General features: G+C 34.1%; 7 protein-coding genes across 11 annotated transcripts; 3 read left to right on the top strand and 4 right to left on the bottom strand.

The window, feature by feature from the left end:
- Window positions 1-2,703: 2,703 nt before the first annotated feature.
- LOC135802476 (adenylate kinase isoenzyme 5) lies at window positions 2,704-11,464 on the top strand. Of its 2 annotated transcripts, XM_065316080.1 has the most exons (10): window positions 2,704-3,078; window positions 5,373-5,543; window positions 5,604-5,714; window positions 5,913-5,957; window positions 6,410-6,552; window positions 8,622-8,804; window positions 8,874-9,023; window positions 9,082-9,561; window positions 10,032-10,196; window positions 10,258-11,464. In XM_065316080.1, exons 1-10 carry the CDS (start codon window positions 3,057-3,059, stop codon window positions 10,702-10,704), a joined length of 1,917 nt encoding a protein of 638 aa, XP_065172152.1. In that variant the 5' UTR covers window positions 2,704-3,056; the 3' UTR covers window positions 10,705-11,464. The 2 variants fall into 2 exon arrangements, with proteins under 2 accessions (XP_065172152.1, XP_065172153.1); XM_065316081.1 differs by lacking the exon at window positions 5,913-5,957.
- Window positions 11,465-11,744: 280 nt separating this feature from the next.
- Window positions 11,745-13,677, top strand: Ak1 (Adenylate kinase 1). 3 transcript variants are annotated; one of them, XM_065316083.1, is made up of 4 exons: window positions 11,745-11,902; window positions 12,817-12,949; window positions 13,032-13,396; window positions 13,463-13,677. In XM_065316083.1, exons 1-4 carry the CDS (start codon window positions 11,888-11,890, stop codon window positions 13,556-13,558), a joined length of 609 nt encoding a protein of 202 aa, XP_065172155.1. In that variant the 5' UTR covers window positions 11,745-11,887; the 3' UTR covers window positions 13,559-13,677. The 3 variants fall into 3 exon arrangements, with proteins under 3 accessions (XP_065172155.1, XP_065172154.1, XP_065172156.1); XM_065316082.1 differs by lacking the exon at window positions 11,745-11,902 and adding an exon at window positions 12,202-12,319; XM_065316084.1 differs by lacking the exon at window positions 11,745-11,902 and adding an exon at window positions 12,494-12,720.
- A 358-nt stretch (window positions 13,678-14,035) lies between these two features.
- Window positions 14,036-15,017, bottom strand: LOC135802461 (uncharacterized). The gene is made up of 3 exons (XM_065316065.1): window positions 14,674-15,017; window positions 14,163-14,621; window positions 14,036-14,112 (listed from the first exon to the last, which is right to left on the bottom strand). The coding sequence occupies exons 1-3, from the start codon at window positions 15,014-15,016 to the stop codon at window positions 14,036-14,038; spliced, it is 879 nt and encodes a 292-aa protein (XP_065172137.1). The 5' UTR covers window position 15,017.
- On the bottom strand, window positions 14,996-16,179 carry LOC135802462 (adenylate kinase isoenzyme 1-like). Of its 2 annotated transcripts, XM_065316067.1 has the most exons (4): window positions 15,985-16,179; window positions 15,683-15,925; window positions 15,343-15,630; window positions 14,996-15,287 (listed from the first exon to the last, which is right to left on the bottom strand). In XM_065316067.1, exons 1-4 carry the CDS (start codon window positions 16,021-16,023, stop codon window positions 15,186-15,188), a joined length of 672 nt encoding a protein of 223 aa, XP_065172139.1. In that variant the 5' UTR covers window positions 16,024-16,179; the 3' UTR covers window positions 14,996-15,185. The 2 variants fall into 2 exon arrangements, with proteins under 2 accessions (XP_065172139.1, XP_065172138.1); XM_065316066.1 differs by having other exon boundaries at window positions 15,683-16,176.
- Window positions 16,180-16,294: 115 nt separating this feature from the next.
- Window positions 16,295-17,744, top strand: LOC135802465 (calcium and integrin-binding protein 1-like). The gene is made up of 5 exons (XM_065316069.1): window positions 16,295-16,479; window positions 16,533-16,567; window positions 16,622-16,869; window positions 16,920-17,118; window positions 17,437-17,744. Exons 1-5 carry the CDS (start codon window positions 16,429-16,431, stop codon window positions 17,456-17,458), a joined length of 555 nt encoding a protein of 184 aa, XP_065172141.1. The 5' UTR covers window positions 16,295-16,428; the 3' UTR covers window positions 17,459-17,744.
- Window positions 17,390-18,354, bottom strand: LOC135802466 (oligosaccharyltransferase complex subunit ostc-like). The gene is made up of 3 exons (XM_065316070.1): window positions 18,090-18,354; window positions 17,960-18,033; window positions 17,390-17,882 (listed from the first exon to the last, which is right to left on the bottom strand). The coding sequence occupies exons 1-3, from the start codon at window positions 18,226-18,228 to the stop codon at window positions 17,646-17,648; spliced, it is 450 nt and encodes a 149-aa protein (XP_065172142.1). The 5' UTR covers window positions 18,229-18,354; the 3' UTR covers window positions 17,390-17,645.
- A 4,075-nt stretch (window positions 18,355-22,429) lies between these two features.
- LOC135802480 (oligosaccharyltransferase complex subunit ostc-like) lies at window positions 22,430-22,983 on the bottom strand. The gene is made up of 3 exons (XM_065316086.1): window positions 22,724-22,983; window positions 22,594-22,667; window positions 22,430-22,516 (listed from the first exon to the last, which is right to left on the bottom strand). Exons 1-3 carry the CDS (start codon window positions 22,860-22,862, stop codon window positions 22,430-22,432), a joined length of 300 nt encoding a protein of 99 aa, XP_065172158.1. The 5' UTR covers window positions 22,863-22,983.
- Window positions 22,984-23,512: the final 529 nt, after the last annotated feature.

Genomic DNA, 23,512 nt, shown 5'->3' with positions numbered 1-23,512 from the left:
CTTCAATTCTTAGTTTTGCACCGTGTAATAATTTTTTAGTTGCTTATTTTAAACATGAAATAGTGTCCGTAGTGCTTAAATACGTAATGAATACGTACAATAAGTAGGTGCTACTGTAGTATTTTCGTTAAATGACGTTCCACGTTATTGATAAATAATTTATTAAAAAGTACTAATAATTAAGGCACCAATGAGGTTCAGGTTTGAGGTTAGAAATCACCGTCAGAAAAACAAACAAAAGTGACAACAATTAAAATTGATAAGATTGATCAAATTTGATAATGACAACGAAGTTAGACAATAGTACCAATAGCATCAACATTAACATAATGCAACTCAATGGGGAATTTATATGATTTGAGACCCGTCCAAAACAAAATCTGTATTACTTGAACTGATGATTTAGGTTCGGTTAGGTTTGTATATCCACTTTATTTCTATAGTACAATAACAACATTAAATTTCGTGTTTCTACCGCCAATAAGACTCACTTCTGGCAAAAAAATTAAATCCCCTAAATGCTCTCTACGATTGGTTTTTCAATCTAAATTATTAACTTTGTAAGTTTTTACGGTTACAGTTAAACACAATTTACTAAAAAAAATCTGTAACAAATTTTCCTTTGTAATGAGCTTCATTTTATACACAGTTTAAATACGGCGAAACGAAAAATTTGGTGCTGACTGGTTTGTTCGTTTCCATGAAAAAATGTTACGTATAAGTGAGTTAAACTTCCAAATTTGAAGCATGAGATTGATTGAGAGCAGCGGTAAAGAGCTTTTAATCAATCGAGTGATTTCTTCCACTCTCTATTTCCGCTTTTAGGTTTTCCTATTTGAAATTTTGTATTTTAATACATCGAAATTCGCTCGCACACTTCTGAGAAATGTAAGTTTTTAAGCGCATAATGTTTGACTGATGATGCATGGCATTTCATATGGTCTTGTGCTGCACCGTAAGAAAATGCGCATGCGCAAGCTCCACCCCGTGAATAAAACCCGTGACTAAAGTACTTTGGTGCGAAAGATGCTCTAAAAACAAAAACAACTTGACATTTCCTGATTGAACAAAACATGATTGGCTGGTAACAAAAATATTCCGGCTTAAACAAAAATTTTAGTTTTTGCTTTTAGTTTTTTCAAACGTTTTGGGGACGGTTTTATTACATGCAATGAAAGAAGTTTCAACGGAAAAGTTTCGGAAACAATACTTGCATATATTGTCAATTTATAATGAAACATCCTTAGAAAAGAAGACTTGGAAAACTTCGGAATAACTTTGTTTTCGAAATAATTATTTACAGTTATATCAAATATTAATGTGTAATTTTAGTAATAGGCAAAATGCACGTTTTACTTGTAGACTATGTGATACATATTTCATATATCTATTCAAAACAATCCATTTAAACAATCTGTTTAAGCTACTTAGCTCTAACAGTCTATGGCAAGTCACGCAAAACTCAAGAACTAAAAAGGACGGAAAATGCTCAAATGTTGTCAAAGTAATATAGGGTCGGAATGACCTATAAACCACAGTGGTAGATTGCTTGCCCCAAAAGACGCAAAAACATCAGTAGGTATATCTTTACACATTTTTCCGGCTCAAAGCGCGCACCTGAAGCATATCCCATTATTATCATTGAAAATAAATAGTATTAACCAATAGTAGTAGTAACCAATTCCAAAACAAATATAATCAATGTTTTAACCGGTCTAGGGAAGTGCAAGAACGTCTGCAAATTTAATCCTGTCTATTTATACGAAATAATAGTACGTTGTATAGCATAATTAAATGCAACTAGATTTGCAATTAATAAAAATTAACAGCTGTTTGCTCAATATACATTATTCACCCTGTATTACTAATTTATTCTTCGCTCGTGTTATGAGAGCAATTATCACCTCATGAACAAATCACTAGAACATTCATCTGCACTCATCGCGGTGCACGCTGCACAAGCCACAGAAAAATCGCGTGTGATAATTAAAAGGATCGAAAGGACAACATGAATAATGCAGGTATGTACATAAGAATCGACCGAACGTATCCATCCACCGCAGAAGTTATGCATAATTGGATTAATTGCACCTGCTTGCTGGTTAATTAATGATCCATTGATTGTGGATCCGAGCAAGTGTTGGCTACCACATTTTTCAATCGTAATTTAATTGTCTTCATCGCATTTGTCGATATGTACAGAGAAACTTATGAAAGCGTAATAAGTTTGTCCTAGAAAACGGCCGAATGTTTCCAGATATGTACACTTGTGTACTTACCCAGCTCCACCAACTTATGATATGAATAATGAAACAAAGAACACAAAAACGTCGAATTTATCCGAATCATAAGGCAGGTGCGTGCCCAATATGTGGGATTCACTTTTTAGGGTCAATATTTTCTTTGAAACGTTGAAAACGCGGCCGATATGAAAGCAGAAGGTAAAACATATCAAAATTATTGTTATTATTTGTAATAATTAATGGCGGTGAATAGTGAATAAACGGTTGTGTATTTCTGCGCTTGCGGCACGCGGTGGACACGGCGACGACTCCATTCCCATGGCTACTGTTGGCATCCCTCTTTGACGCATGGTCACCACACCAGCCCGCCGTGTTGGTTCGTTGGAAAACGCGATCGGTCGGCGGCATTAAATATTTAAGAGCGGCCGGCATTTTCACGGCTCGCCCAAGAGAAAACGGCTTAGTGTCGCGCCGGACTTTCATTGAAACGGTCGAATTCCACGTGCGCGTTGCGTCAAACATTTCCATCGGCAGTCGCGTTACGTTCTGTCGTTTGTTCCACGTTCAGTTAATGAATTCAACTTGAACGCTATGCATGAAGCGTCCGAAGTCAGCGGGTGTGTGTTACTTGTTTATTGCTAATCGGTGAACCGCACAGGATGTGACTGTTGTGTATTTTATTACGAATCAACTTCGGCTCAACTCTCGATGGTTAAGACGAAAATCAGCTCGCGCCATCCGCGGCTTTGTTTACACCCTTGTGATCTCCGAGCGCTGTTGAATTATACTTAAAGACACGCATCTTACCGGAATATGGGAATCTGTTTAGACACAGGTAAATTTAAAATCTCTTTTGGTTGCTATGGAAATACCAAGTATTGTTGGTTGCCTGCAATCAAATTTATTTATATGCTTATTGTATAAGGAACTAGCAAATCAACGTTATACATTTTCAAAAATGCCGGTAATTTTTTTACAAATCAAAATAGTTCATATTGCGCAATATATTGAATACATTATTACAATATATTGAATAAATTGTGACAATTATTAATTTTTTATATATTGTAATGATTTAATAAAACAATAACCTGCACAATAATCGAATTGACAATGAACGATATCGACAATGAACTTAGTTGATAAAACGCAAGTCGAAGTAAACATTCACAACGTGTTTCAATGTGACGACCACACATGCGAATGGAAAACATGAGTTTTAATGCGCCTCGTTCTTCATATATAATTCAGTACACATTTACAACCGTAGGAAATATCGATTCGAGGGATAAGGGCAATTTGTGCAATAACAACAATAAAAAATCAAACAAGTTGCTATGACGAATATGATCCGGACAATAATACAAACTTTTTTAATCGTAGAAAATTATTTAAACTGCATTTTTGCTTGTCAATGTCTCCATTTGAATAAGGTTGCATTAAAATTTATTTCTCAAATAAATTTGAAATAGATTAAAAAATCGATTTAAATATGTAGGTATCCTAGGTTTTAAAATATAGAAATTGTGAGTGACAGCGTTAAATCGAAAGCGTCAGAATTTTTTTACTAGAACTAGTCATATATCGTACATTGTGGTGTTATAACATGCAATGAATTTATTTATCTTCACTACCATTTAATCTAATGGTATATGACGTATAGGTGAATATTAACTCAAAATAGCAATTGATTGCACAATTTTTCTAAATTAAAGCTGTGAAATATAAAAATAAACGTAAAACATAGAAATTAACTAATTTCAATCATATTGCCTTTATTAAGTATATTTATGAATAATCAATTAGATTAATACAAGTAATTAATAAGCAAGAAAAAATATTATCCAAACACGTCTTAATCATCCAATATCGTGACTCACAGTTCGTGACAAAAATTGCAGAGTTCTGAACTAACAAATCTCCTACAAAATGATTGATACCGCAATCACTATTTATCAAGCACCTGGTAGAAAAAACAAATTTGCTCATAAAATAAAACTGTATTAAATAAGTACGTATTTGTAAACATTTAGTAAACTAGTGTCAAATTTCGAAGATACTTCCATTTGTTGGATGAAAATGAAATGTCAATTCCTTCCTAATGATGATTAATAAATACGTTACTAATATGTTCATATTCATTCACTTATTGAAATTACGCGTGTGTCCAGTTCGATGGAATAACAAACTCGTATCATAGAAACGACCTTAAATAGTCCTATATAAGGTCAAGGTGTCAACAATCTGACTATATTGAAAATGTGTAGTCATGAGAAGCAATAATGCCTGACACCTTAAAACAACAGTTTGGAAAACCCGAACCTTCTTCGACCAGTAACGTTTTTCCGATGAGCGCGCATTATCGATTTACGCAATTGTTTTTATGGCTTTGATCTTGATAAACGGGAATGTACAAACTAGTGTTGTTTTTTTAGTTCATACTGCGGATAGTGTTACTATTGTCGTGTTATCATGTTGTGAAAAACATCTTTTTTTAATTATTGCCGCTAAATTTGCAGTAAGTGAATATGCTCAAACTTTTTATTTACTTTTTAAGTTATTGTTTTATGGTGCAATTAAAAAAATTAATAATTGTATAATTAGTGCGTAAAATAAGTCATTTATTTGTTTACTTAATAATAAAATTTATATAAGTATACTTTTACCAAATGTAAACTACGAAATTACGGAAAATTATTGATATTTGGCTGAAGTCGTTTATAATAATAATAATTATTATTATATTTTTTCCAAAAGCACAAATAAATTATGAAACATTTTTAATGTCAAGAGTTATTTAAAAGCACACGTGTTCAAATCACAAAATTTTGAAAACCGTTCACAAAGGATTTGTTTCTTGCCCAACAGGTGCATAAAACATGCGAAAATGCTAATTCGAAGATATAAATTTAACCATGAACGTTTGCCATTGGTTCAGTTTCACCCTTTTGCCTCGACGTGCTATTTTCGTAGCGCGTTAACTCATGATTCCAATTTGCATAAACCTAATTCAAATACAGGGTACGCAAATCAAATAAAATGAAACATAAATCATTAGTTCACAAAACAAGTTTTAAGAACTAAGTTGATGTAAATCATAAGATTATAATGTGGTTTTCAAATTTTCAGAACAAAGTGATGGTTCACAAGCATTCGAAGAAGGAAGAGAAACTTGGGCACGCAATAGCGCACGTAACGATTCAAGGACCGTCGTCACCCCTCCCGACGGCCAATTTCCAATGCACAACTCAAGCCCTGTTCAATTCGAAATGCCCAAAGTACCTGTTATATTCGTGTTGGGTACGTCCAAATTCCCAAGGAGTTCCGAATCTCAAAAACTCAAAAGTTGTATTTTTATAGGAGGTCCCGGCAGTGGAAAGGTGACGCACTGCGATAACCTGATGGAGGAGAAGAAGGGCATCGTACACATCAACATGACTGACCTACTACAGCAATACGCTATAGGCAATGGTAAGTCGATCTCAAATTTGCAATTATTGAATCAATGATTAACGACGCAAGCGACTTCAACGAGTTACCGTAGACATATGACATCTTCATTTGTGCTCCTGTGATTGTGTCACTGTGATATCTAAATGTTGTGTGATTGTGTGCAATTGCGTGCTCATGATGTTAATGTTCGTACAATAATTTCTCTTTAATATATAGATGGTCACAGCAGCCTAATCAATATCGGTAACATAAACAGCGAAGGTAATTTTTGAGTAGCAGACGAGTGGCCATTATTTATTTTATTATTTCGTATTAATATACAAATATTACCAACCACTGGCGCAAGAGAGTGTTGAACTTTGTTTTTCTTACTTATCAACTAAGTTTTTTTTTTAATAAAACGCGCGTTGTTTTTATGCTGAATTCAATTAATGTCTTTCGACATATTTACACGAATTTATTAAATGAATATTTTGAATTATAGTATATGTGTGTTTGCACTTGCTTGTTGCTCTGAGTCACCCTAGACCCAAAACTTTTGCTTTGAGTGTAATGTACGTTCAAGTACTCGTTTACTAACTCCTTCAGACACCAACATTAAAATTGTATGCATTCCGGTTGATTAGAAATATTATATTTGTTTGATTCACTATGTTTGGTCATTGACCGAATTATTATGATTGTAGTTATTTTCAAATGCGCATTGTTTTCAGATATGCAAGATTTTGGCATGTTGTCGAGCAAAACGGTCACGGAAGTACTAATGCTCGAAATGAAAATGTCGCCCACGGCCAAAACGTATCTAGTGTCTGGATATCCACGTAATATGAGGGATGTGGTTGAGTATTCTGAAAAGGTAATTGTAATTGTAAGAATGGTACTTTCACATTTTTGCTTGAAATTTTGAAAACATTTTCTGAACATTGTATTTATTAATGCGAGTAAAATTTGAGATTATGGCACAATTTTTCGGTTACAATTTTAAAATACTCAATATAAAATAACTTAAAAATAGTAAAAACAATTCACTGTTTAGTGGGTTAGACCCAAACCATAGGATCGAATAATACTGACGCACATGTCCTAAGTTAACCGTGCTTTTGGTGGACATTGGTCGACCATACGTATGATATAGGTAAATATCGATTTGTTTGTTCAAAGTCGCGTACATTCGATATACACACCAAAGTCAAACTGATAATACTTTAATAATTAAAATGATAATTATTGCTATAGAAATAATCCCACTATGTATAACTCAAGGCGCGTATTTGTTGTAACAAATTTAGCACAGGTGTCATAAATTTTCAGCTAATTTTGGCACAACCAAAAATATTTACGCATTATTTTATAAATATCTTTCGTTTGAATGCGCAACAAACTTTTTTTATAAACCACACAAAACTGTATTTTTTTTACTCCTGCCCTTCGACGTCGCTATATTTAACTCGTATTACCAACAGCAAATTCATGCAAATGATTCGTGGCGTGATAGTGCTCGCATTTATTTCGTTTCTTGTTCGAATTGGCCGCACTCGCCCCCTATTACAATTTGCGCTCGCGCTTTATGTTATAACGCGGCATTTATGCAAATTCAACAAATCGTTTGGCGAATTGCGTGCGCCACCAATCACTTAAATGTTGATTACATGTTACTAGCAACTCTAGCAAGATATTGGAAAACCGCATTATGAGAAAAAAGACGTTTTTTGTTTGCGTTGCATTTTCCGCATGCAATTGAAATTAAAATTTTAATGTCTACATACATTTTCAATTATTATATAGATTTTAACCCTGATGAATAAAGTATGGTGTAGAATGTAGTAGCCGAGTTCGTGGTAAAACGAACAAGGTGTAATTATTTTATATTTTATTAATTGAGGACTCGTCGATATGATATGAAAAATCAATAAAACTAATATAAAAATTGAATTGAAATTAAACGTCTATTCGTATTAATTGTAATAATTGTAACATGACAATGGCATTTGAGTTATAGAGTTTGATGACTTGATAACACTAAGGTCAATTGGTGCATTTGTAACAAAAAAATTGAAGAAAAACATAGCAATAAAATATTATAGATCGCTATTAAACATAGTAAAAAAAGAATTACGGCATTAAAATTGTTTTCTTGATATTTTCATGGTCAAGCACATTTAATTACAGTGTCTTGTGTTAGAATTCAAAAATCAATGAGATACGTAAATTCATTCATATATCAAAATATACGCACAAAATTGATTATTTTCTATACTGAAGCAAAGCTCGGTCTTGGTCGTTGGTAGTCATGAATGCTCATATCGATTTAGTGTGTGCATGCTCACTAAACACGTAAAATAATTGATTTATTCTATTGGTGCGTCTACAATTTGAGTAAATTTTATATAATGTTGTGCTTTGTCCGTTTGTAAGGGACCAGAAAACGTTGCTGAACAATAACTTTTGATTTTCCATAACAATGCCTCCGCTGGTTTTGTTCCTAAATTGTTCAGATAATGGCGGAAGGAAAAAAACCGGGTCTAATGTCAGTTGATTGCTTCGTTGTTGCATGCATGGGCATACAATCCACATGGCAATGCATTTGAACTGAAATCCCAACGAACGATAACGTTATAATGCACTGAACTTGAAACGAAACCGTGCCGGCGTAATTGCAGTGTTATCACGACATCGAAAAGCTCATGGGGCGCGACAATGAAAATGGCACGCTACCAAACCTGTTTACTGGGCATTTGTTGCGTAGTTATGGTCATTTGTTACGACTCCTACACAATTAGGCTCCTGTTTGTGTAGGCCTAATGCTCAATTTTCTGTATACAATAAAAATACTTTATGCATAAAAATGCTCAACGTTTGGAGGTTAAATGCGGAAATTCAAGAACATAACCTTAATGCTAATTTATTTGCTAATTCTGATTACAGATTCAAGTCGTTAACGGAGTGGTTTTGATATCGTGGCGACAAAAAGTTCTCGAAAGACAAATTGATTATGGTGCCAAATTAGGACAGGTCGTCCTTTCGCTAGCTCGTATGGAGCTTAACAATTTCTACAAGAATGTCATGCCTGTTGCCGATTACTTCGATCAGAGCAATATGCTGATATCGGTAAAGCATTTCATTTCAATTTAACATCTCTATTACAACTACAATAATTGCTATAATTTAATTTGACAGGTTAACGGCGAACGACATCCTGGTGATGTATACAAGGATTTTCGTTCCTCAATATTCCGTATATTGGGCATGCAGGACAACCCGCCTATCTTTTCTAATGGTAAAGTTGCATCAGTACCCGAAGATGTAACAATGGAATTGCCTACAGTTGTAAGTTAATAAGTATATTATACAAAAAAGAAATAACATTATTGTTATATATAAACAGCCTATGCAGACACAGGCACCACCTCCTGTTGTACCAAAACCACGTCCCGAGAAGATAATTCAACCAGTTGCACCACGACAAGACTCGCCTCGACCAGCAACCCAAGTGATATCAGTGTCATCACAAGAACAGCCGCCATCATACAGATCACCATTAAAACCAGGCATTCCAAATGTTCTATGGGTAATTGGTGGACCTGGCAGCAATAAAGCGACTTTATGCACGCAAGCCGCAAAGGACACCGGTTGGACTCATATCAGTCTCGGTAGACTTCTGCGGGCAACCGCTGAACCACCAGATCCTAAACCTGGCAGCGACGCTGCTAAAATACGCGATTGTATCGCTGGCGGTGAGCTGGTACCCCAAGATATCATCATGAAAATGATGGAATCGCACATAGCGGCGAATAGTAATACGCCAGGGATTATCCTCGATGGTTACCCGCGAAATATGACGCAAGCCAACGAATTCGAAGCCAAAGTAAGTGAAAATATTCAATAATCGAATATAATTCCAAAAATAAATTGATCACTATGAAGATCAAACATAGGTATATACTGACGTCAATTCATAAGGAATATGTATTGTTACGTACTGTTACTTGGTAACATAAGTGTTTTGTGTTTTGTCTACGATCTGATAAAAACACTCCACCGTTTGAGAACGGTGACTAATTGGATGAGTTTCGACTTATGCAGACTCAATATTTACTGGAATAATTACGATACAAACAAGGACAATTGGTCATATTTGAACAAGAAATTGTAAACACATACAACTCTATTTCGATCGATTGCCAACTCTTTGTTCAACTTATTTGTATCGTATTGCACTTGAGTGCAGGTAGTTTACCATGAAACTAGTTTAATCCCCAACGGAGTTCAAACAACGTTGAATAAGATTTTGCAAAGCAAATATTAATTGATTGCTTGTTATTTAATGTGTTCTAGTACAAACAGAAGCCTACATTGATTCTCCTCGATTGTTCTAAACTGCAACTTGGTCGAGGACGTCTCGATGACAGTGTGACTGCCTTTAGAAGAAGATTGGAAATTTTTAGGCAATCCTCCTTACCCATGTTGAAAGCAATGGACGACATTGGCCGTCTTACAATCGTAAATTAAATTAATTTCAAACAAAAAACTTATATTACTAAATACATGTTATTGTTTTCAGGTGGATGGTGATACAGACACAGCGCCCGTTCAACAAGACTTCCGCAACGTTGTGAAAGAACACATTCAATATTTGCGCGATAAGTCTTCGTCGGCAGCAAATGGACATGGTTTACCACAAGGTAAACCATTACCTAATGGCATTCAGAATCCGACAAAAGTTGATCCACCACCGGCTATGAACGGAAATGGTCCACCAAGAAGACAGGAAAGCATGCAGGTGCAAGACTTGGAAGGGGAACCTATTCAGACACTAAGTCGACAAGTGCAAGGTATGGGTAACGGTGTACTTGCGAACGGTGTGAATCACGTAGGTAATGGCGTCGCCAACGGACATGCAATGGTGAATGGCTATGCGCAGAACAAGTACAATCAATTGGACTTAGAACGACAGCAGAACATTCGACAACTGTACGGGGAAGTAAATTACATGGACGGACACATTTAATTATTGAAATTATACAATGGCCGGAAACTTGATATTCGACAGTCATAACCTAAAATTGTAGGTTATCTATAACTTTTATATAGAACTAGTAGTGGTGCAAATTTGTGATAAATTACAATACGGGACTCAATATTTTGTAACAATTAAATTATCAAGGATAATTCAGCAAACACATCGCATTAATTTACATATTAACGTATTTTAATATTTATTTTAGAGTAAAATTGATTATTATATAGATAGTAGTTACACAGGGTAACATAACCTATAATGTAAATCATAAAATAATAATTTTCTTATAGTTGTTATAAAATTGAAAAGTTAAACATGTATTTCAATGGAAATATTTTCATATCAACATAAAACTATTTTAGATTTAGTACATACATATACGATTTTTCGTGTCAATGACAAAGTGATGTATAAATTTGGTGCAATTTTAATGTAACTGTAATATAATTATCTACTTGACTCTAACACACCTTTCAAAGTATTGTTAATTTTACACATGAAAACTTGTAGATCTAATTGACGAAGTAACCAGTAAGCAAGTGCACTTAACGAAATATTTTACAACGATTAACTTTATAAGATTTTTATAGAAATAAAAAACAAACAAACGTAATTTGCATGTATTTAGAAATATAAAGTAACGTTCATTTTGTAATACTAAAGACACACACAATATAAATATGTTGGTTATTTCGTTTAATTTAATATTATATAATTAGTTTAATAAAAAGCAGCAAACAAAAATCAATGAGTTGGCATAAGTTACAATCATAACCTTAAAACGTAGCTATTCAGTACAACATTACAAATGTTATTTATATCTAAAGTAGAAATACGTGTCTGTAGTTTTGTTTTCTACTCTAATAAGAAACATCGATGAGCATAATTAATTTATAACAATCATTGTTTATTAAAAGCAGTTCGACCATCAGGTCCTTTCTCACAAATGTGGGTCACGCAGCCTTCCCCATGCAGCATTGAAAATATCGATCTTGCGTAGTATACTAGTGCAAGTACGAAATGCCATGCACACCACTTTCATTTCATCCCCCGAGCGGATAACACACAGGACACAGGACTCGTGCGCCACGTTCCAACTCGAGACATTTGAGGTGTTGAAATTGAAAGACCGTGGAGGACGAGTGACTGACGTGCGAACACATTTTTAAATATGGATACGGAGGAGGTGAATATTTAGAATCTAAAATTATATTTCTGAAATCGCAATCGTCTTATAACACACGCCACGCCAGATGCAAAACGCTTGAGTAATCGTAGATAGGTCAACAGCTTATATTAATAGAAAGTCATGAACTTCACCCATTTTCAATTTTTAACTTCAAGGCAATTGATTCACAACAATTCATGTTACTTTTTAAATCATTGTTTGTTCAGTTGCGCTTACATAACTCTAGAGGTTTAACCACTTGTTTACCAAATAATTGACAAATAATGAACAATTAGTGTCAGCAATGTCAAATTTATGCAAAACGAATTAGTGTGTCAATGAAATTAAGTTTGGTTTGGTAACTTCCGCGATGATACATTAATTAGCTTTAAAATTATGGCTCTAAGTTGTTGTACAGCGTGTCATAATGATAAGGTAAGCGGTATCTACATATCAAGGTATCAATGATAACTAATTAATCTCTGATTTTATCATATTATCTATTAGGTAATATTTATATTTGATTTAAAAAAAACTCATAGTATTTTATTCGCGTGATCGTGTGCCAAGTCAGTCTCACTTTGTTTATTGTGGGCACATGTTCTATTCGCTAAATAGCTATTTCCTCTCACAAACGCACGCTTGTACAATTGGTTGTACAGCTGGTAAATTTTCTTGCTAATAATTTGCTGGCGTAACATCCTGTATGTGTGTTAGCATTGAAACTAAATTCAGTAGCATAAGTGCTCGGCTTGGATGAACAAGTCCGCGCGATTTTTATTATTTTATATTTAGTCGTGCTCGTGCGTTTCTCAGTATCGGTCACAATGGCGCAGGTAAATTTGCAATACGCCTATGGCATTACATTGTTTATTGTTTAATTCTTATTGCATTATATTTATCAGAATAATTGAGATAATTGCTTTTTGTAGAATACTTTCAATGTTCCAATTATCTGGGTGCTTGGTGGTCCCGGCTCTGGAAAAGGTACCCAATGTGATAAAATCGTTGCAAAGTATGGATTTACTCATTTGTCCTCTGGCGATCTCCTACGCGCTGAGGTAGGTTTAATATTTAACTATACTGCAATACTTTGCCAATTCTTACTCAGTTTTTGATGCCAAGTAAAATATGTATTTTCAGGTAGCAAGTGGTTCCCCACGCGGCAAAGATCTCAGTGACACAATGGCAAAAGGCGCTTTGGTACCAATGGAAGTCGTCCTGGATCTGCTTCGCGAAGCAATGTTAAAAGCTGAAAAACCATCTGGTTTTCTGATCGATGGTTACCCACGAGAAAAGATCCAAGGCATCCAGTTTGAAAGCACTATTGCTGCAGTTGACGTGGTTCTCTTTTTTGACTGTTCCGAGGACACGTTAACGTCGAGATTACTTGGCCGAGCCGCTAGCTCTGGTCGTGTTGATGACAACGAGGAAACAATCAAAAAACGTTTGATTACTTTCAATACATTCAACAACGAAATTGTAGAGCATTATGAACCCAAACTGAAAAAGGTACTTACAATGTGATGTTACTCGTAATTCATTTTTTTTCTTCATTATTCTATATTTATTTTTTAGATTAATGCCGAACGTCACCCGGATGATATATTTGCGGAGGTAATACAATACTTAGATCCGTTGGTACAGAAAGCTGCCGCTGCTGTTGCGCAATAAATTCTGTCATGGTTAGTTTAATAGAAATCAACAATAATTAAGTAAATCGAATTACAATGAAGTACAAAAATTGTTCTGCAATAAATACAATACAATAAATATAGATTCGTCTTTAAGAATCAATTTGGTTTGTTGGTTGCTTATATTATCAAAATAAAACAACAAACGTTAAACTAACTTAACTTTTTTAATTGTGTAAATATACCTATTGTTTTCATCGAATTTATCGTATTAGCTTTTCTTTATCTGGTATTAGTACATCATTCAAATACTAATGATTATAAGAAAAATTGGTGAGACGTAATGATAGAAGAAGAACAGGAGCAAATGTCACAAAACTGTTAAAATTCAAAATTTGCCCAAAATAATTTCATTCTATTTAATATTTATTTTATCTTATTACGCAAAATTAATTAAATACAGTTAATAATTGAATTAAGAGAACATTTAGAAATGAGAAGATACGAAGTTTGTCGTTTAATCTAAACATCTGTTTCGACGTTTTCCTTTCTTTTTCTTATTCCTTTTATATTCTTTACAACTTTCTCTTTCCCCTAAAAATTCATTATAAATATATTAATTCCATTAGATGGCAAAGAATTACCGGAATCATCATAATCTTCACAATCAGCGTCTAAATATTTATTTCGGTATTTGTCCGGCGGTGTCGGATACAACTCGCATATGGAAGCCATTTGGTGCTTACAATTAACAATTTTCCATGTTTTCGTATCTTCTAGAATAACACAATCGTCGCTTTTAATTACATTTCTTGGTTGTCCAGGGCTCCAGGCTCGGTACTTGTAACAATTTATAGGATCGCCTAGTGGTGTCTCATATTGTCCCTCTATTTTTCTGTCATCAAGTCCGATATAAGCTGCTTTATACCAATCAGTTAAAAACGCCAACATTTTTGCTAATGATGTAGTGCGTGTTTCCGTGAGAACATGCGCTAAATCACTATAAATCGATTGACAGTTTTCAACTGCTTCAGAATAGTTTAGTTTTGTATGGATCAAACGAAATACTCCAACGGATTTTATACAAGTTGCATTTTCTAAAACTAAATTTAAAAAATTATTAATTTAGTAAACAGTACAGAATATGATAAAAACCTGAAACATTTCCATACGAACTGTAATAATCAAACAGTGTATCATTAACAAGCGCTGTAAAGTTATTTAATTCAGGACATCCCAATGCGTGGCAGTTATAAGTTGCTTTTTTACGCTTCTTTGCTGCTTCGGGTGGGCTATAATTGAAAGCTAACGCATTTTTTTCGCCCGCATAGATAGAACACTCCTTTAAAGAAGAAACCGACGTTCTGCCAACTGCATTAATGTCGGAACGACGACAATTTTTCACTTTATAAAATTTCCTAACACGGTTTTCTTGTAAGCACGAAAACGACACCGAAAACAATAAAAACAATAAAAGTAATTTTGTGTAACAGCACATTACAATGTATATTTGGTCAAATTTAGAGTGGATACACTTTCAGGTTCAATTGTTAGAAGACTAGTGATTTATATTCGTGGCGGATGAGGATGTAGTATGTCCAGGACGCTGAATGTTGACAGGCTGAAGGACGCTGTAATCAACTTTAACAACTTTTGATATTGGCTTTTCATTCTAAAATGTTCTTGGCAGCTTCACCAAAAATTCGTACATTCATTGCAGATTGAATTCGTGGAAATATTTCATCAGCTGTTTCTTTGCTTGTGTCAAACTAAAATTAGAATTAATTACTTTACAATAAAATATTTGGCACAAGTAAATATTACCTTCTCAACTTTGGTGTCGTACTTTTGCAAAGACGATTTTACATGTGAAGTATACTGCCGTAACTTGGCTTTAATTTCTTGTTTTGTTAGATGTGGCATTTTTTGTGCGTACCTCTCCAACATAACTGAATGGGAACATTTGAAAACAATAATGACATCAACCGGACCAATCTCTTTCACGAACATGTCGGCCTGTTCGCGGTTGATTGGAAATCCATTTATTATAAATCCGCTGGTCTGTTTAGCTTTTGCTAGCATCTCTTCTTTCAAAAGATCTAAAATTATAGTCTAAATTAATTTAATTAGTATTAATTTGTTTTAATTTAAAAAATCAACGCACATTTGGGATGTAGCCATTCTTCAAGTCGAGGTTTTCTTTGATAACACGTCCGCGATCGGTATCATTGGTAGCGTTTGCCCGTAAGAGATTGCTGATTTTGATGACTTCAAATCCGTAATTTTGTTGCATCGATTCCGCCTGTACATTCCGTCCACATCCCATCGCCCCGACCAGCCAAATGTAAGGTACCTTTATGTCTTGCAAAGCAGATAAATCATATGAAAGACGTTGCATCTCTGGTATCTTAAAAGGGAGAGATAAAATGGCAACTTTTTGCGCTTCTTGTCGTGGGATTTCATTACGCATTCGGCCGGGTCGCGTCTACCATGATTATTGCCCATCTTGACGAATAGTTTACGGTAATTACAAGTGCCAAATAATATTTTCTGCTGAATTTGGATTGAACAATTTTACTTTTTATTACAGCTTATAACAATACAATGACAATTTAATTAAAATAGTTTTGTTTTTGTTTTTATTATAGCGTTACAATGGTAATGTTTTATTTGTAAATACGCAGACGTCCTTTGTTTGTAATTTAATACAGACAATGAAATAATTATTGCAATTAATTTATTGAAGGTCATTTAATTATTATGCAACCAAAGTTACAGCTTTGGAAACTCAGCCGTGTTTGTGATCATTTCATCGCAGTTGTCACCGGCAAAACAACACGGACAACACCCAAAGGACACACAGGATTATATATATGTGACCAATTTTGACTAAATATTTCACATTTTACAATGGGACAAAGTAAAAGCCAATTTACTGATGAAGAATTACAAGATTACCAGGTAAGGTTGAATGAGGAATCAACTTTATCACATAATAATTGCATTTCTTTCAGGATTTAACTTACTTTACAAAAAAGGAAGTGTTATAGTAAGTAGTAACAAATACTCTTAAGATAAAAGTAACAATTTTAATAAATTATAGTGCACATCAAAAATTTAAGGCACTTGCACCAGAAAAAGTGGGACACAACAAAAATGCCAAACTGCCAATGCAAAAAATGCTTCAATACCCTGAGCTCAATGTGAATCCGTTTGGCGATCGTATTTGTAAAGTTTTTAGCTCAAGTAATGATGGTGACTGCACATTTGAAGACTTTCTGGATATGATGTCAGTTTTCAGTGAGTCTGCTCCAAAAGCAGTGAAGGCAGAACATGCTTTTCGTATCTTTGGTTCGTATTTACTTATTTTAATATTTTTTATTGATGATGTCTTTGCTTAGATTTTGATGGGGATGATATGTTAGGGGCAAATGATCTAAGGCAAGTAATTGACAGACTCATAAACACTCACAAATTAAGTGAGAATGAAATGGAACATCTTATCAGGAATGTATTGGAAGAAGCTGATTTAGATGATGATGGAGCTTTATCATTTGCTGAGTTTGAGCATATTATTGATAAGTCGTCGGATTTTTCAAGGTTAGTAGTTGTTGATTGTTTTAATCTTTTAATCAAGGAGATTGACACACAGGATGAATATGTAATCAATTTTCTATATCTTTCTTTATCTATAATTGTATAATGAGCAATCAAAACATAACCATTTATGTATTACATCTTTGCACCGTTGTGCAAAGGCCAATCAGTGAATACTTTGATTTATTGAGCAATGATTTTGAATACTCACTCATATTATGCATAACAAATAATGTTATGTTAGTAGTGTCTACCACACAATGATACAAATATCTTAGTAGTGTAATTGCCATATATTTATTTGATGGTATTTCTTTACAGCACATTCCGCATTCGTTTGTAATCATAGAACAACAATACTGCCCATATAAAACGTGTTCAAGACCTCTACAGTATGAAATTTTTTATATTATATTATTTATATGTGATATTTGATATTTAGTTAAGTTACAATCTCATTTTTTATATTGTATAGCCATAATTAGACTTATACTCAAATAGTTGATATTAAAATAACATGACAAGCCTGTTTATGATTGTAAATATCCAGGCAACTTCATTCTCATAAATATAAATGTTGTGAAAAATGATACCAATACACAAATAAAACCTACTGCAGTGATCATTAATCTGTTCAGTTTTGGTGTGAGTGGTGAATGAATATGGTCCAGTACAATAAAACCCAAACCACCCATTGAGAAGAGAAAACTTGATGCCAATCCTTCCATTATGTATTGGCCATTTACTCGATATGGCATAAATGCAACCTGTTAATTATATTAACATACATTAACAACATGTATTAAAATATAAAGTACTAAATTTGAAGAAAATGTAAACTTACAGGCCTCGAGTGACCATGCTCATCAGTTGTGGATCCAACACTTGGTGGCTCAACAATTACATCATAGATTATTCCTAATGGAAATGATCATTAAGTATGTTTAATGTTTTATAATATAAGTTAAACTCACCTCCAGTTACTAAAAAGTAAGATACAAGAACTATTGCAAACATTGTTTTGGGAGAAGGTTGGTGCACCCATGATGGTTTCTTGATCTTGATATTCGGGCATTCGAGAACGAGATAAGGAAGAGAACACAATTTCTCCATGATAACGTTGTTATGTATTTACTTGTAAATATCTATAAACACATAAATAGAAAATGTAAACTACCCGGTAGATTAAGGTGCTGTAACCTCAACAATCATTTGCAGCCACATACATAAGCTTATGTTGTGTACATGTCAAAAACAGGGTAACTCACAAAAAAATGCCGAACTCGAACACTAAGAGACAGTAACTACGAAAATGAGACAAATATTTGAATTCGTTATTATGATTATATTAATGCAAGGGGTTGGGAAATTTTACTAAAAATATATTACTTTCATTCACCAAATTTATATATACAGGGGAAAGCTTTTATAGGTGAAAGATGGGATTGTAATTGCAAATCTATCCAATCCATCTCTTCGTCTTCATGGCATCAGCGAACAAGGCCATCGTCTCATTAGGGCATAGTGACTATGCCCTGCTGAAACTTCAACACTGCAAGCATTTGTTGATGCCTTACCATTAATGCCTTTTTGTCGATGGTTGCCTTCCCTGAGTCTTTGATGAACAATGTTCACTTAAGTTTAGAATAAAGATCAACAAACGATTCAGTAATAGCATAGATTATCTTTTGCAGATCAATATGTTATAATGATCATTATAGTTATCAATTTTATTAATAATAATTTAAAATTTCCTTCTTTCCGAAAAACTCTAGGTATGTCTATTCTGCAATCTGCGTCATTTTATTTAAAAACTCAGAGAATCTCAGTGATAAAATAAACATGTGAAGACTTTTCCACCAGTTAACCCTTGTGAGCATGTCGCACATGTATATTTGGTGAGAACTTTCTTGAAGACAAACCCACCCATGCAGTTATCGAAATCGGAATTTCCTGTAGTCGAAAATTCAAAATTAACATCTACACATTACTAAGCATCTGTGCATTTATATTTGGCGTAGCACCCACATAATTTGCAAAATTGCTGTATTTATCCGACAATTCGCATTCTCAGTGTGGATACCAATACTTCCATTGACAGTAAGACCTAATATAGACTCTTTGAAACGGGTTGTTGTGAGATTTATATTTTGCATACCATGCCTGTGAATTCTTGCAAATTCTTGCTTTTGCTGTTCTGTATAGTTGATGACTGTTTTTATAATATTGAATCAGGTATAACTTCAAATATATGCATAACACACAAATGGAGCATGTGCAAATGTGCACTCACTCGTGCAATTTGTTACGTTCGGATTGCAGGCAAATGTATGTAAACAAATAAGAAAACAAGTACAGTCATTTGGTGCTAAAAAATGTGGTTGCTTGGAAAATAGTGCGGGATTGTTGAAAATTGGTATTCATATAGATCGTATCTTGTTCGCTCGAGCCACCATCTTGGAAAAATGGTGTCAAAAAACCGTTTTTTGACCATATCTCCTTTCCGACTCATTTTCCGATAAACATATCTATATAATAAATTAAACTAGAGAAAATTTCCTATAATTTATGTAAGTACCTTTTTCTTGTAAAATTAATAGTTTTTGCGTACGGGCGCCACAAAATCTACTTCAACATTAATTTTGGCCAAAAACTCATTTTCAGGTCATCATGACTGCTATTTTTGCTTGCTATGATTTGAGGGTGCTTCTGCTCCCCCTCGCTTGTTTGAAAGTTTCGCCGGCCGAGTTTACTTTTGTTTTATTATTTCTTCATTGAGTCATTATTTGATATTTATTTTTCTGAATAGTCGTGTTGTTTGCAGTTTTGATGCCATGGTTGATAACGTAAATTGTTTTATTTGTAAAACTCCATTGCAAAATAGTGAAGTGATTGAAGTGAAAGAAAAAGGATTGGAGACCTTTTGTATGTCAAGCATTAAAAGAAAGGATAATAAGGGTAAAGGGATTGGGATCGGTAGTTGTTCGCGAGATATGACGGAAACGATATAATAATGAGAAACTAATCATTGAGTTTAAAAAAGGAAGTGTTGTCACGACTTTTCAACCACAACTGCGATCCACGTGCCTAACATTCTCATTTAAAGATCATTGTTTTTTGTACGCTGCTGAAATAACAGCAGAATTTATAGCGAAATAAAACGGACGAATTTGAATGATCGAAATATTGTGTATAGCGTACATAAATTATCGATGAAAAACACTATTTCAGAACGTTCTAGAGCACGTAATGATGATTGGGGTAGAGCGATTGTTGAATGCCTCGAGCGTGTTTATGATTTGGTCGCAGCCAATGCACAGTATCACAAATATGCATGTTATCGGCGAAGATGTAGATCTTCTTATTCTTTAACGGCACTATCAATGTATTCAAACATATATTTGCTAAAACCAGAAAAAGGAAAAATTTTGCAACAAATCTATTCAACCAAAATCATGATCGATCAAACAGCGGCAGATCACATATTATTCTTAGACGCTTTTTGTGGCTGTGACACAACATCTGCACTCTTTCATCAAGGAAAATTAAAATGTATTAATGTACTCCGCAAAAATCCAGATTTAAACGAAGTTATCCAGGTATTCAAAACAAAACCCAAAGGCTGGTACAGAGATCATTGCTACAGCTGGCGAATTCTTCCTTCTTAAATTATACAGTTACAGTGATGTGAAAACTATGCAAAATATGTCTTCAAACATCTATAGATATGCCAGCTTCACAAAATCAGCATACAAAAATAAATTTAATATTGCATCGCTACCACCAACTGAAGCCGCAGTCCGACAACATTCGTTGAGAACTTATCACCAAGTTAAGTAGTAGTATGGGAATGAACTAAATGCAGAACAATGGGGATGGAAAAGAAACAAGAATGGGCTAATTCCTGTCACCACACTTGAGCCCCCAGCCCCATATCTTGCAAATGCAAAAAGGATGTCAGAAAGCCTGCAGCTGCAGAAAGACTGGAATGAAGTGCTCCGGTATCTGAACAAATTGCAGTGGTACCTGTGATAATTTGCAAGTTCCATCACAAGATAGCGATGAAAAGGAAGAAACGATTACCGTTTTGAGCACACGTACGATGAACTCGAGAACCAAGATTGCATTGAAAACGATAATCCCATCACGGATAGTATGGAAGAAATTTTTACCTGTGATATTTCGATCGGTCCTGAAGATAATTAACGCAGAACACTTGGTCTATCGCGAAGAGCGTATCGGAAGACAATCCATTAAATTTTGGAATAGTGCGTGTGGTTTAGGCCTACTGGGGATACCAAGATAAAAAACAAACGTGCCACGTACTCTACCTCATGGTGGTGTGGTGTGACTTTTGGCAAAAATTAATGTTGAAGTAGATTTTGCGGCGCCCGTACGCTAAAACTATTAATTTTACAAGAAAAAGGTACTTACATAAATTATAGGAAATTTTCTCTAGTTTAATTTATTATATGAGCCGTTTATTTTGAAAGTGACCTAACTCCGTTTTTCAATTTTTGCCGGTTACCATGGTTACATGTACAACTTCATGTTATTTATCAGTGACGCACTTCAGATTGCTTATATTCAGAGAAAATACGGTACATTTTTACACATAGGTTTTCCGAATTAATTGAATAACTGACCCGTGTGGTTTGAAAGTGGCCTAACTCCATTTATAGTTACATCAAGGTATTTACTATTGATAATGTTGGAAAGCAGCGATGAAGGTAATTTCAATTAATTAGTATTTACAAGTCCACCTCATTTTTGGGACAATTGCGTTAGTTAATTAACCTGTACGTTTAATTAATATAAAACTTAAAATTTACTATCAAATTATAGAAATTATTGCACCCATGAGGAAGAACCGAAGAAGACCACTTAGTTCAGATAGTGAAAAAGAAATAGTAATTAATACCTAATTAAAAAAAAAGCGAATAAGAAAAAGAGTTATAAAACAATATTCCTCGTCAGAGGATGAAGATTCAAATAACAATGGAGAAAAGATTGATGCACCATATATCCAAAAAGTGCGAAAGATAAAACGGAATTCAGGAAAAAGATATTGCAGTTAAACCGGAAGAATTGTTCATGAAAAAAATTTCGAAAACAAAGATTGTGGTTGTCGGAATGCGTGCACAAAAAATTATAATGAAGAAGAAAGAAAGAATATTTTTAAGAAGTTTTGGGGTTTGGCAGATTTTAACAAACAAAATGTATTACTTCACGAAGCTGTACACAAACGAAGACGTTTTTTCTTCAATTTGAAACATCTTAAATTATGTTGAATGGACTTGGGCATTTTCAAATTTTATAATGAATCCATTGAGAAGTTAAAACTTGAGGCCAATCCTTCCATTATGTATTGGCCATTTACTCGATATGGCATAAATGCAACCTGTTAATTATATTAACATACATTAACAACATGTATTAAAATATAAAGTACTAAATTTGAAGAAAATGTAAACTTACAGGCCTCGAGTGACCATGCTCATCAGTTGTGGATCCAACACTTGGTGGCTCAACAATTACATCATAGATTATTCCTAATGGAAATGATCATTAAGTATGTTTAATGTTTTATAATATAAGTTAAACTCACCTCCAGTTACTAAAAAGTAAGATACAAGAACTATTGCAAACATTGTTTTGGGAGAAGGTTGGTGCACCCATGATGGTTTCTTGATCTTGATATTCGGGCATTCGAGAACGAGATAAGGAAGAGAAAACAATTTCTCCATGATAAAGTTGTTATGTATTTACTTGTAAATATCTATAAACACATAAATAGAAAATGTAAACTTCCCGGTAGATTAAGGTGCTGTAACCTCAACAATCGTTTACAGCCACATACAGAAAGAAGCTTACGTTGTGTACATGTCAAAAACAGGGCAACTCACAAAGCATTGCCGGACTCAAACGCTAGGAGACAGTGACTACGAAAATATGACAAATATTTGAATTCTTTTTATTATGATTATATTAATGCAAGGGGTTGGGAAATTTTACTAAAAATATATTACTTTCATTCACCAAATTTATATATACAGGGGAAAGCTTTTATAGGTGAAAGATGGGATTGTAATTGCAAATCTATCCAATCCATCTCTTCGTCTTCATGGCATCAGCGAACAAGGCCATCGTCTCATTAGGGCATAGTGACTATGCCCTGCTGAAACTTCAACACTGCAAGCATTTGTTGATGCCTTACCATTAATGCCTTTTTTGTCGATGGTTGCCTTCCCCTGAGTCTTTGATGAACAATGTTCACTTAAGTTTAGAATAAAGATCAACACACGATTCAGTAATAGCATAGATTATGCAGTTCAATATGTTATAATGATCATTATAGTTATCAATTTTATTAATAACGAGCGGAGGCAGGCATAGT

Source organism: Atheta coriaria, unplaced genomic scaffold (genome assembly GCF_025399875.1).
Source record: "Atheta coriaria isolate IRGN ID8LTWV9N9 unplaced genomic scaffold, Caltech_Dcor_3.1 hic_scaffold_25_pilon, whole genome shotgun sequence".
NCBI classification, from domain to species: Eukaryota; Metazoa; Arthropoda; class Insecta; order Coleoptera; family Staphylinidae; genus Dalotia; species Dalotia coriaria.
This window is presented reverse-complemented; position numbering and strand designations above follow the sequence as displayed.

Bases quoted from the DNA above. Each gene is read 5' to 3' on its own strand.
- LOC135802476 (XM_065316080.1), top strand. From the start codon at position 3,057: ATGGGAATCTGTTTAGACACAG. The intron at 5,715-5,912 runs GTAAGTCGATCT...TTTAATATATAG, and splicing joins GCAATACGCTATAGGCAATG to ATGGTCACAGCAGCCTAATC. The intron at 5,958-6,409 runs GTAATTTTTGAG...CATTGTTTTCAG, and splicing joins CGGTAACATAAACAGCGAAG to ATATGCAAGATTTTGGCATG.
- Ak1 (XM_065316082.1), top strand. From the start codon at position 12,281: ATGGCTCTAAGTTGTTGTACAGCGTGTCATAATGATAAG. The intron at 12,320-12,816 runs GTAAGCGGTATC...TGCTTTTTGTAG, and splicing joins CAGCGTGTCATAATGATAAG to AATACTTTCAATGTTCCAAT. The intron at 13,397-13,462 runs GTACTTACAATG...TTTATTTTTTAG, and splicing joins ATGAACCCAAACTGAAAAAG to ATTAATGCCGAACGTCACCC.
- LOC135802461 (XM_065316065.1), bottom strand. From the start codon at position 15,016: ATGTGCTGTTACACAAAATTACTTTTATTGTTTTTATTGTTTTCGGTG. The intron at 14,622-14,673 runs GTTTTTATCATA...TTTTAAATTTAG, and splicing joins TTCGTATGGAAATGTTTCAG to TTTTAGAAAATGCAACTTGT. The intron at 14,113-14,162 runs GTAATTCTTTGC...ATGAATTTTTAG, and splicing joins TGAAGATTATGATGATTCCG to GGGAAAGAGAAAGTTGTAAA.
- LOC135802462 (XM_065316066.1), bottom strand. From the start codon at position 15,988: ATGCGTAATGAAATCCCACGACAAGAAGCGCAAAAAGTTGCCATTTTA. The intron at 15,631-15,682 runs GTGCGTTGATTT...AAATTAATTTAG, and splicing joins AGAATGGCTACATCCCAAAT to ACTATAATTTTAGATCTTTT. The intron at 15,288-15,342 runs GTAATATTTACT...TTCTAATTTTAG, and splicing joins ACGACACCAAAGTTGAGAAG to TTTGACACAAGCAAAGAAAC.
- LOC135802465 (XM_065316069.1), top strand. From the start codon at position 16,429: ATGGGACAAAGTAAAAGCCAATTTACTGATGAAGAATTACAAGATTAC. The intron at 16,480-16,532 runs GTAAGGTTGAAT...CATTTCTTTCAG, and splicing joins AAGAATTACAAGATTACCAG to GATTTAACTTACTTTACAAA. The intron at 16,870-16,919 runs GTTCGTATTTAC...GTCTTTGCTTAG, and splicing joins ACATGCTTTTCGTATCTTTG to ATTTTGATGGGGATGATATG.
- LOC135802466 (XM_065316070.1), bottom strand. From the start codon at position 18,228: ATGGAGAAATTGTGTTCTCTTCCTTATCTCGTTCTCGAATGCCCGAAT. The intron at 18,034-18,089 runs GTGAGTTTAACT...CATTTCCATTAG, and splicing joins TTACTTTTTAGTAACTGGAG to GAATAATCTATGATGTAATT. The intron at 17,883-17,959 runs GTAAGTTTACAT...TATAATTAACAG, and splicing joins AGCATGGTCACTCGAGGCCT to GTTGCATTTATGCCATATCG.
- LOC135802480 (XM_065316086.1), bottom strand. From the start codon at position 22,862: ATGGAGAAATTGTTTTCTCTTCCTTATCTCGTTCTCGAATGCCCGAAT. The intron at 22,668-22,723 runs GTGAGTTTAACT...CATTTCCATTAG, and splicing joins TTACTTTTTAGTAACTGGAG to GAATAATCTATGATGTAATT. The intron at 22,517-22,593 runs GTAAGTTTACAT...TATAATTAACAG, and splicing joins AGCATGGTCACTCGAGGCCT to GTTGCATTTATGCCATATCG.